Raw genomic sequence first — 12,526 nt, 5'->3', positions numbered from 1 at the left:
ATTTCTTTAAACTGATGATTTGTGAATTTATTTTCTTTTTTGCCATTCCATCAACTGCAGACTTCTGGGAAAAAAACATGAAAAAAAATTAAGGAGCATCAAAAAAGCACCGATATTTCACTAAAATGATAAACAGCTTCTAAAATCTTGAACAATATAAACAGATATTTTATCTTTATGCAGAATAAATTACTTTGGGTTCATAATACATATCAATATAAAACAGTTCTAATTTTGGCTGCCTCGAACTTCTACTACATCATACGCAAGATATTTTATTTTCTTAATGTATACACAATATCCCATAATCCCACATTTTCCTATTTTTACAAGTTACATGTATTTACCATTAATTTAGTGTATATTTACATGTACATCATGGACTATATATTTTTATGTGTATGTATATATGTACAAGAGTTGATCATTCATGTCTGAAAATTCTTGAATACAAGAAGCATATGACAAACTCACACATGACAGTAAAAGCTGAAAACATTCAATTCTTTTTCCAAGAAAACTTAACATGTATACGAGATGCTATTTCTCAGTGGTAAATTTTGATTTCTATTTCATCAAGGTTTCTGTGGCTGTATTTGCCTGAATAAGTACGAAAATAGACAATATTAGCGATTGTAAAGGAAGGATCAGTAATAGTACTGTTATTAAGTACAAAATATTAAATAGCAAGTCCATCCCAGCAATAGTGGGGTTGAATACATGGAGAAAAATCAAACAAGCATAATACTAAAAATTTCATCAGACTCTCATGTAAAATAAGGAAGTTATAATATTTCAAAGTTTCACTCATTTTCATAAAAACAGTTACTGTTATATGCACAACATGGGTGATATGTAAATGAGAGACTCAATGTCAAAAACCTATTTCTTTTTTATTTTATTATATTAAATATAGAATATTTCAATTTTCATTTGTAGATTTGACATGAAGAAGAATGAAATTGAGTCACATTAGGTTACAACAATGGCAACCCCACAATTTCAAGGAGAAATCAAACATTTTACATTAATGTATGAGGAAAAATTAAGATACTCCATATTTCATGTAATGAAATACAAAAGATATAGTGAGTGAGTGATGTCATCGGTTTTCTCACTTGCATACCCAACATGATGTGCATTGTAAAATTCACCAAAACTTTAAATGTCAATTCCTTCTTACTTTACATCCAATTTTGATGAAATTTTCAGTGATATTCTTGTTATATTTTTCTCTTTCTTTTCAAACCATTTCATTAGAGTAGACTGGAGTATACGATGAGGCTGAAACCTATCTTCTATGAATATACTTTTTAATTTTCAGGGCTTCCTAAGATTAGTTATGGATTCAGATTGAATTCTACAAACCCTACATGTAATCACAAAAGTTTCTTTTCTGCTTATCAAACATTTATTTTGCAAGATATTCAAGAGAGAGACTGCAGAAATCTGCTCAACTTTTCACATTATGTTTTGAATAATCAGGTTTAAAAACATGCTACGACTTGGGCAAATATTTCACTTATGGAAGATTGATATGCAAATTTACCTGTAATTACAAAAAGTGATAGAAATACACATTTTGTTACATTACAATTCGTTTGTTTTGTTTTTTTCCTATTTCATTTACCTGGGCCTAACTTTAAAAAACTTGAAGTCATTCACAAATGCGAAGAATTTTAATGACAAAATTGTTCTTGGCCAATCACACGGCACCATTTCAGTAACTTATAACAGAAGCTTCTCACTTGCCACTGATAAAAAAGGTTCATGAAACAGATCTCTGGTACCGAGTACCCTACTTTTATAAAAAGCTTTCATACTGTGAGAAACAGGAAATAAATTAAAGGAGAGCAAAAGGGATATTTTCCGTCTATTGAAGATACATATGAAATGATGGAGTCAAGAATACAATTGAAGAACTTTACTTGATAATACAGTTTAGGATATAAATCTAAGACAACTTTAAATTTCAACTAAGCTCCTTAACATTATGGTCTAAACATTATTTCCCAAGCTGTACATCTGATAGTTTCAAAGCTTGCTGTATGATTTTGGCACAATGTATCTTTTGCATGTTCTCCTTTGAAACACAAAAGATTAATACATCAACAAAGCGAAGGGGTTCTTTTATTCCATATTATCCCATCTCCATATTGTTCTCAACTATAATGGGGAAAAAATGGAAGCATTCAAAAACAAAGATTACAAAGATTTGTGATTGATACAAATAAACTCAAATAATAGTTGATATCAATTGTGTGTCAACTAAAGTGAATAAGTGTTTGGTACTGCAAAATTAATGTCAACTGTTTTCTTTCAATTCTATTATGTTTCACTCTAGTGTTCTGATAATTCATGTGATTTTAATCTGATGAGTACATGTCAAAAAGCTTCAGTATGTCTGTTTTCAATTCTGTTTACAAATAGATTCTGTTGTTTTCAATCAATCGCAATATGTAATTTAAAAATCTATCGCAACTATTGTAAGACAGCATCCAGGGTAAAGAACATTTGCATTTTGAAACTGATCATCAGTAAAATGGCATTAAAAAATATTTTTTAAGGCTTAAATGAATATTTATTAACATTAAAAAATTACAGAATACATAACCAGCATTCAATACAAATTACAAACCATTGACAAAATAAGATCACATAACTCTTGATTCAAATTGCACTCATGAAATGAAGGTAATTTTCCGACTGAGTTTTTAGAAATTTGAAAACTTAAAATAAATTTACATGATCATGTGCGTAGACAAAAAACAGATTATTCTAATTATATAATTTAAAGTATCACATGAAGTACGTAAAAATGCTTAAAGAGGTTGTATATTCACTGATCTTTCTATATATTTTTGTTTTCCTTTGAAATAAACCTCATCACAAAAGTATTTTTATGACTCTATCGTTGATACTTGATTGATACGTGGTTATAAATTGGATCCTCTCGTCAGAAAACATGGCTCTAAAGGTCCTATAACTTATCAATTCAAAATTGCACTATAACCATTTTTATTTAAAGTCAAAGGAAAATAAAACATCATCGGAACAGAAATTCATAACATTCGCAAATTTACATGAAGATCTGTTACTTAAATCAGTCTTTGAGAAATTGATATGCTGAACAATGATTTGAAAAATAAATCATGATTTTGTTCCAATATGAAACTGAATGGAGTTTAAAAAGCAGTTTGATCATTAAGGTGTCATCATTTCTCTTCACACATATTTGAAAAGAATTGGTGAATACAATATACATTTATGGCTGTCAATAAAACCTGGGAACACAGTGGAAAACACGAGCTGGAAATTGGTCTTTGATCAACAGATACCTTAAGAGACAGCGCAATTGCCCTTTTTCTTGGATCTAGACTTCTTCTTTTTGCCATCTCTGGGATAATGTACAGTGGGTAGGGTGTTGATTTGCACTCTAGCAGGACCCCTCTCGACGTATCGGATCTTGGGCCCTGCGCTGATGAATGAACTGCGAGAACTGATGAAGTAGTCATCGTCATCATCTGAGGAAGAGGAGGAATAGTAATCATCTTCATAGCGGTTGTATTTATCATATCGCATATGAGATGAGACAGTTCTTGTCATCCTTTGCGAGCCGTACTGACCATCCCGACCGCGCTCGGAGTGATAGGTATCGGCATGACGATCAAACTGAGAGGCCGATCTTGTCATGTGCTCGTTTGGTCTCCTTCTGGGACTGTAGCGATCGCCACCTTCGGACTTGATGGAAGCTCTCCTCTGCATGTCTTTGCGGTGCGACACAGGCTCCAGTTCTTCGTAATTGTCACAGAGCTTGTTGTGGTGGCTCTCGCTTCGAAGCCGATTGTTCTTGTGTGGCTCTTCATACCGATGTTCAGAGAAGCCTTTCCTCTCATTCCTCCCATAGGAATTAAAGTGAGGATTCTGCTGCTGGTGCGGTCCATTCCGCTGCTGGTCGTACCTTAGACCATCCTGTCTCATTACATCTTGTCTCATCCCATTCTGCTGATGTTGTTGCTGCTGCTGTGCACTGTATGCCGTCTGATATCGCTTATGCTGAGGAGTGCTAACAGTCGATGCCTGCATAGACCGCGCACCTCCAATTGTGTTGGTTGCTGTCCTGAAGTCCACCGCTCCTCCTTGATTCCTCGCATCCACCTGCGTGTGCGAAGGAGGCCTGGGAGGAGGCTGCGGCCTTCCCTGCTGATCGTGTCTCTGGCCTTTGTGCATGGATAGATTTTGCGAGGAGGAACTGTTTGCTTTCCTCCGTCTATCCTGCATTGCACTCCTAGGTCTACTGTAGTCCGTTGAGGGACCATTCCGCAGATCAGGTAACGACCTTCTTGATATGTCTCTACTCCTCTTGAGGGATGTTTCCCTTCCTGTCTCTGAAGCAACAACACTCAAATTGTCCAGGTTTAAATCATCAAGATTAATCGGCCTCCGACTCCTACTCTCATTATCAGTCCTACTGTCCTTGGCAATATGCAGGGTTTCTTTGCCATCCTTCCCTGCCAGTTCTCCCCGACTGCACGCACTACTGCAGTAGATGAGTCCATGCTTTGGCAAGAAAGGTCGCCCGAGTAATGAGCGGTGGCATGTACAACATGAGAAGCACTTCTCCGTGGCATGCCAGTGCTGGCCTTCGTGCGACATTTGACCTTGATCAACTCCTATGGCTTCTCCGCAAGCATCGCAATACTCTGCAAACAGACTTTCAAAGCACTGACAGCAGTATGGGTGTCCTTCTCTCATGATATAGCGCTGACCTCCTAGCTGTGCGTCGCATTCAAAGCAACAGAAATGTTTCATGTGCCAGCTACGACCCTCAGCCTCAGTGCACTCGTCTGCAAATATTATCTGAGCAGAAGAAAAAAAACAGTAGAGAGGAGCGTGATTTGACTTTTCCAATTAAAGTAACGATCCCCTATATAATCAAAGGTATTTTATAATTTCTATTGAAAATTCAGTTTCATAACATTCTCTAAAACGTTAAAGATTACGAAAGTATCATCAGCTATACGCGAGGGTTTCCATATGTAATGAATTCCTATCCACAAAAATACTCTACTTGATGAAAGTTTTGTATTCTTTATGTTACATCCAAGGTTGCAGTTAATGCATGTCTTTTGATCCTCCTCTGCCAGCTAGTCAACTTCAGTCAAATTGAATGATAAAATTTTCTCCTACACTGTACGAGAGAAGATCTAAAAGGTGTTTGATCAATCTTGAAATCAATCTTAATATCAATTGTATTTTATGAAATACCCCGAGCATGATGGAGTCCTTTCCAAAGAGCACTGAAATGCCTCGAAGATGTCCTTATTAAGGATAAAATAGTCAAAAAAATATCGTAAATTTTTCTTCAAAATTTACTTTGGGATGAAATGAGTTCAAATCACCCCCTCAGGTAACCCATCTTCATACCATTCCCATTTAATTCCTAAAGACACGCATCACTGTTACTGACCTCATCGCAGGCAGCACACCTAGGTTTGAGAGACTCTGCATGATGCCTTCCACAGTAAACCTTGCCTTCTCTGTAGAAGTAGATTAGATCCACCAGAAGCTCTTGACACACACAGCATGCAAAGCAACCAGGATGCCACGATGCGTTGTGACCGGCTCGAGAGGCAAAGACCGCAATGTCTCCAGCGCTGATACCACCACCGCACTGTGGGAAGAACAAGAGAGATAGAACAACGTACTGGGTTAATAACTTGAATTATGGCAACAATCTAACACAAGGTAGGACATTATAAATGTGTTAAACAACTTTTTAACTCAGATTCGGAGTCCCCTTGTCATATATTTGATCATTTGAATCATATCAATTGAGAGGCAAACAATGCAATAAAAAAAAAAAATGACATTCAAGATGTTTTAAACATTTTCTATACTTGGAGGAAAGTTGAGGTCCCCTTTTCGCATATTAGAAAGTTCTTATTGAATTAATCTCCAGACATAATGATTTGAGCATGAAAGCAGAGGAGATACATTGAAATGAAAAGCGAATGATAACATTCAAAGTATGAATAAACTGTTGTAAATAGTGAGTTTAGAAGTATACCTTTTGAGATGGTAATCAATAAATACAGAGAATAATTTAGAATATATAAGACCAACCTGCTCAGAATTTTGTATAATGGTTTAGGAAGGAGGGCCAGGGGTCCATTTCATAAAACTTGTTACAATAACAAATTTAAAATAACAGTTATAAGCTATTGAAATGCTTCAATCTAATTGGCCAATAGTAATTTGGTTATAGAAATCTTGCATTTATTATTATAACAAATCTTTATGAAACCGGACCCAGATTTGAGTGATTGGGGACTTGAGGTGGGGCTCTATAAGGCTGCTAGTTCATATTGGCTTTACTTATTGTTATCAGACTATCTAAACAAAACATCTTCAAAAATCACCTTTGAAGTAAGAACATTTTACCCAAAATATTTATAATGGGAACAAGATTTCTTTCAGTCATTGTTTACAGGTGATTGAACTATAGTACCACATCCTCTTCCCCCCTCCCCGGTTCAGAAGGTCACCTTGTCAGTCAGACCCACATATCATCAGAAGAGGAGTATGAAAGCATTAACATCCTTCTCATCATCAACAGCTGATACCATCACAGAGGATTAATAAGAATTTTTTAAGGTGCTTTCAGACTGACTCGAATTCGAGAATGCCAGGTATTCTCTGATCAAAAAGTTTACCCTGATCTACCCCGATCAGAAAATACCAAGTTCTTTTACCAGTGTGAAAGGAAGTTGCTTGCAATTTTCCAATAAGAAAATACCTGCTAAAACGTAGTTACTTGTCAATATTATGAGAACTTTCAGTGATATTTTCTATGGTTGTGGTTATTCTTGCAGCATAAAAGTTAATTATGAGAACTTATCAATCCCATTGAGTGTGCCGAGGGCAGTCGATGGTGCTTTCTAACTATACTTGCACCTGCCAACAACTTTGATAACTTACCCCCAAATGATTGTTTGGGTATGTATGAATGTAGAAAAAAAATTATCAAGTATTGTGAGGCAAGTTCTTGTAATTTAACAATTATTCTGGTGATCAAGTTGGTCTGAATGTGCCTATTGAGTTTAAAGGCCATTAACTGATACAGTTTAACGCCAAGTTACGTCCATATTTCACTGGACAGACAAGAGAGTATTGGGGGATGGGGGTAAGAATGCTAGATATTTCACACCTAAGGATAAGCAGTGTTTGGTGAGGGAATCCGATGCTTGTTCTCTCATCAAAATGAAAACACCATTCAGGATACGACCAAAAGGTTAAGCAAGGACAATGACCTATTTCTTAGTAATAGGTGTAGAAGTGCCTTTTACAATCAAGTCAGGTCAAGTATGCATTTTGTTGTTAATTATGAAATAAGTTAAAGTATAAATGCCAGAAGGATTTTTTTTTTTTTTTCTTTCTTTCGGGAGGGGGGGGGGGGGTTCCTCTGTTAATATCTCTAAAGATATAGGGTTGGGGGTGTGTTATGGTTTATGGATCAGAATGATGCAAAGATTAGGGTTATGGTTGGGTTTTCAGGGTTAGGGTTGGGTTTTTAGGGGTAGGGTTCATGTTTGGATCAATATGTGGATTTTCCGTAGGAGCAATTGTCTTTAGGGGTAAATGTCATGGAACCCACACAAGTACAGTCAAACCTGTCTATCCAAGGCCACCAAGAGGAGACAGAATATATGGCCACGGAAAATGTGGCCACTGAAGACAGGTTCCATGACAAATAACTTAAAACTATAGACAATTATATAGGTCACTAAAGACAGGTTTCCACTACGAACAGTTGGCCATTAAGACAGGGGAGACTGTAGTCATACTCTAACCTATCAACAGCTAATGGATAGACCACTAACCTGGTTACATATGCTTGCTGTCAGGGTGATGGGTATGGGTCTGGCTGCTCCTCTCCCCAGCGCCTCCCGCTTCCTCTGGCTGCTGAACATCCTCAACTCCTTCTTCTCCTCCTCTCCAAGGCCGTTGCAGTACCGGACCTCATTGTCGTGGGGCGGGAGCTGCTGCAGAAGGGACTTGATGCGGAACTTCTCCCCCGCACTGTTCACGTACGGCACCTTGTCGTCCGGCAGGCTGCAGAAGTACCGATGGACCTGTAAAGACATTGGCAGTACAGAGGAAAGGGATAATGGAGATGTATAGGACATTCAAGAGAGATCATCAACTGCATATGCACAGGAACTGGTAAGTTTCACCATCTGCTATAGATCCTAACATATAAATTTTGAAAATTAAAATTTCATAATTTTTGTTAATTTTCATAAAGAAAATATCTTGAGAGTGAATGACGGTAATACCTGATCCGGTTTGAGCCCTGGTGGTATCCAAGTGTATTCCTCTAGGACACACCCACTATCATCATCAGATGCAGAGCTTCTCTGGAAATCAGTCATCATCCGGTTGACATTCTTCTCTTGGTCCACCGCCATTACGATGTGGTCCTCCCTGGGACACTTACAGTGTAGACAAATCTTCCTGTAGAAACGAGAAGAAAGAGATGAAATATGACTAACAGTTTTGAAAAATGCAATACAAAAAATGTGGGTATTACAATCTTTTTAAAAAACATAAAATAAGGATATCAGTTGAAGATGCAATCCAGAAGATACTTAATAACACTGCTCCTATGAAGATGCAAATCATTGTATACATCATTTGGGCAAAATTATTTAGAATGCTGAGGCCCAGTGGATTAGCCTCATAACTATGAAAGAGGGCCGTGGGTTCGAATCCCACCCATGGCCTAATTTCTTTCAGAAAGAAATTGATCCACAAAATGTTATACACAACCCATATGAGGTAAATGAGCGCCTTGCAGGAATGTATTCCTTGAAATGCTTGAGCATTGTACTACACATGAAATAATTATTGTAATTAGTTTAAACAAATATGACTTCAAATGCACCATAAATGATCAAAGAATAATTGTCATTTTATTCATGATACAAGGAAAATGACAGAAAATTATATCGGTTCAGAAAATATGAAGTTTTGTGAAAAAGTTAAGAGAAAGATAAATGCAGAGTGTGTCTGTCCATGAACACAATATTGATAATCAATATAAATCAAAGTAAAGACAGTACATGTAGCCAAATAAAGAAAGAAGACAAAATGTTCAAGTGACTAGACAAAAAAAAATCACAAGTATTATGTACAAAAATAAGATAAGTTCCTGTTGAGAGCACTTGGAAATTGCCAGACAATTGAAGGAGAGAAGAGATAGCTATATGATATCCTCCCGAGGCAGAGTGTGAAGATTGTATGCACAGAAAAAAGAAAATGGAAATGTCTTTGATTTTAAGATGTCGACGACACTTTGAAAAAGGTAAAGATCCTGATTGTAACAGGAAGCGAAAACAAACAGCGATAGATCACACTATGAAGTGGACACATATGAGCACCTCAGAGGCTCCACTTTAAGGCAGAAAAATACAAAACATGAAAATAAGATGAAAGAATTCCATTATTGTATCAATTCCGACCAAACTATTCCATCATAATTCCGATCGACCGCAAAACGGGGTAAATGAAATCGTCACCACAAAGAGAAGGGGTAATGTTTCCATCATGGCATCGCGCATCAAACGAAAAATGTCAAGACCTGGAATACAAACTCAATTTGAGGATTGTCGGGGAGAGAAAACGAGCAGTCCTATCTCATTTGGAAAGCTATTACTCTGGAAACGGGTCTAATGCTGGGCTATCAAGCAGGCAATCAAAAGGGACTTGGAGGGAGGCGAGAAGGAGGGGTGTGGAATAGAGTGGTAGGGATTTAGAGCATGGATGTGGGAGAGGGTATGGCTCAATTTATGAGGAAGAGGACGGCTAAATTGGCTACATCAGAGGCACTATGTTTGGAGCCTGCTGCGGCCATGAAGCACATAGACAACATTGTCTACTCGTCATAAAAATGCAATTTATCCCGTTTTTTATCGTCAACACGTCGTTCTTATACTGATATTACAGGCATGCGAGAGGGAATAAACTACCTAAATGGCTACCATCAAATCCCTTGATGTCCAAAACATACCAACTGGTCAGAATGTTTTATGTACATAGCAAACCATGATAAGACGAAAACAAAAGCTATATGTCTCGCTTTATATTCATGCACTGAAAAGTGGATTAAACCCCCCAAATCAGGCTGAGCTGAACAGAAACATGAGCCCTATTTGGAAACTCTATTCTCAGCACAATGCAAAAATACTGCAACATTAGATCTATTTGGAAACTACAGTATGTGCGTACAATTCCTTATGCTGAATTTTGGGTCACTGTCTGCTAGCTGCATGCTACAACAGAGTGCTTTCATGATATTTATTTTACTTTCGGCAGCTGCATTCATGGATCAAAATCAGAGATCAACACACGGTAAATCATTTTTCAAAGTGATGCAAGATAGTGTAACAAAGCTTCCTTTACAAGATAGCACAAACTCAATATTACTAAGGTACACAAAATACCACCCTCCAACCCCCAAACTAACACTCTTACAGCAAAGGTAACCCATCCCTACAGAACCCCTGGGGTGCGATATCAAGACAACCAGAGGAAGCGATGGGAGACAGAAAGATGCTCCTGGATGATAGCTGATCAATCGATGCTCGTCTGGCGAGCAAACAGAGAGGAGGGAATGCTGGGAGATTCAGAGAGGATGCTGGAAGATAGATGAGTTACCAAATGGCAAAGTGCCCCTCCTCCTTTCCTCCCTACCTCAGAAGAGGTTTTGGAGGACCCCTGTTTAGTAGATTGGAAACATAATAGGATGATGTATCGATGGCCATACAGCTGGCGAAGGTGATCAAGCAATGATACGGGATGCATCCACAACATGGAAGATGACGGGTAAAGAACTGCTTCACTGCCTAGTTCCTCAAATAGAAAAAAGTAGACACTGCAACCTTGGAAGGCATGCAAATATGTACAAGTGCAAGCCCAAGGCAAGCAGTAATTACTTTGTCTTTAACCTTCTCACCTATGCAAACAAGGATACACCTTTTCCTCCTCCACCTAATTTCCAATGTCATTAAGAAAGTAAGTACCAAGGGTGATACATTTAATAGTACACTATGTATATCATATTTTACGTAATATCTTCTTTTAATGATTCATTTTAGGGTGACCGCCCCCTATAACCAAATAAAATTACAAAATCTAAAGTAAAGTATAATCACTTGTATGTAGAAATAACGTACAGTTGATGGCTATGTTATAATCATTCATGAATGTCAAAGAGAATAATTTAGCCTTTATCATATTCACATCACGTTTACAGCAAAGAAATAACATCTTCATCAGGAATAAATGGCATTCCATAACGCAATATAGTGTAGGGATGGAGAAAGAAAGACAAGATAAATGACCCTTATTCTCCCTTCCATGAGATCCATCCAAACTTTACCCACATCAGACCGCGTCCTGAATATTTCACCAATGGAGAAGATCATTAAAGAGAGACATTAACTCGGCCATTCCTAACCCGTATGGTTGTTTGCTATCCATTAAATTCTGACTTTGACTTTGCATCTCTTTAGTTCCGGTAAACTGATGGGCCAAATAGTCTTCATCAATCCTTGATAAATGTCAAGGAGAATACAATTCTATATGTCTTCTGATATCAAGTTTTAAGGTTTGGCCCATGAACTTCTTCACAGAATTAGGGTACTGAAATCTTAGAAATAGTATTGAGGATACTGCAGGACAATTAGACTACTTTACAATCTACACACTTAAGTAGTTTTATTTTTATTTTATTATATCATATGCAGCTGGTCGTATCTTATATCAGTTTTGAATTTTGATGTAACTTTTTAACCTTTTCAGGACCTTGATGTAAAAGTGTTTTTATACTGATCTTGTGTTTTCCTGAATAAATATATTTCAATAGTTGTTAACACTGAAATGGTGTTTCAGAATTTCTTTAGGACTCTCAATTACTTGATCCTTTCCATACAGGGAGGATAATAAATTTGATTTTTTTTAAATCTGTAATTGGCCAGTAAATTAAATCTAATTCTGGACCTGAATCTGAATAGTCATCAATGGTAACAGAGATTAAATTTCATCAGTAATTCTTTCTCACTTTTAGTCCTACTTGTTTTCTCGTATGCCCCCACCTTTCCAAGAGGTAGGTGTAGTTCTCAGGGTCTCATATCGTTTGAGGAGGATTACTATATATTTTGTGTAATAGTGGTGTCAAACTTGATTTACAAGAAGAAAAAATATTTAAGAAGGCAAATCTAGGACAGTCAAACTTACAAATTAAAGTTCAACTCAAGTGTCAAATTGAGTCTGTACTCTTACTAACATTCTTTTTTAATGTGTGTCAAATATGCAAAATAAACTCTGGTTTGTGGCATCTGTTCAGTTTAGTTTCAAACAGAATAATTATTCTCTATGTTGGTCGTAATATACACCAACCAGTGGGTCTGCCTGCCCTAGAATAATCTTGTGTTTTCCCTGGCAAACCCAATTGTTTACCGCA

The 12,526-nt window shown here is 37.0% G+C and overlaps 1 protein-coding gene across 1 annotated transcript; it reads right to left on the bottom strand.

Annotated features, from left to right (window-relative positions):
* On the bottom strand, window positions 1-11,292 carry LOC129257493 (prickle planar cell polarity protein 3-like). The gene is made up of 4 exons (XM_054895828.2): window positions 8,340-11,292; window positions 7,884-8,135; window positions 5,471-5,674; window positions 1-4,860 (listed from the first exon to the last, which is right to left on the bottom strand). The coding sequence occupies exons 1-4, from the start codon at window positions 8,469-8,471 to the stop codon at window positions 3,340-3,342; spliced, it is 2,109 nt and encodes a 702-aa protein (XP_054751803.2). The 5' UTR covers window positions 8,472-11,292; the 3' UTR covers window positions 1-3,339.
* Between the last annotated feature and the right edge of the window lie 1,234 nt (window positions 11,293-12,526).

The sequence above is a fragment of the Lytechinus pictus genome, chromosome 3 (assembly GCF_037042905.1).
Source record: "Lytechinus pictus isolate F3 Inbred chromosome 3, Lp3.0, whole genome shotgun sequence".
NCBI classification, from domain to species: Eukaryota; Metazoa; Echinodermata; class Echinoidea; order Temnopleuroida; family Toxopneustidae; genus Lytechinus; species Lytechinus pictus.
Note: the sequence above shows the minus strand (reverse complement) of the source record. Positions and strands in the feature narration are given on the sequence as shown.

Bases quoted from the DNA above. Each gene is read 5' to 3' on its own strand.
- LOC129257493 (XM_054895828.2), bottom strand. From the start codon at position 8,471: ATGGCGGTGGACCAAGAGAAGAATGTCAACCGGATGATGACTGATTTC. The intron at 8,136-8,339 runs GTATTACCGTCA...ATGTCTTTACAG, and splicing joins CAGGGCTCAAACCGGATCAG to GTCCATCGGTACTTCTGCAG. The intron at 5,675-7,883 runs GTTAGTGGTCTA...TTCTTCCCACAG, and splicing joins CAGCAAGCATATGTAACCAG to TGCGGTGGTGGTATCAGCGC.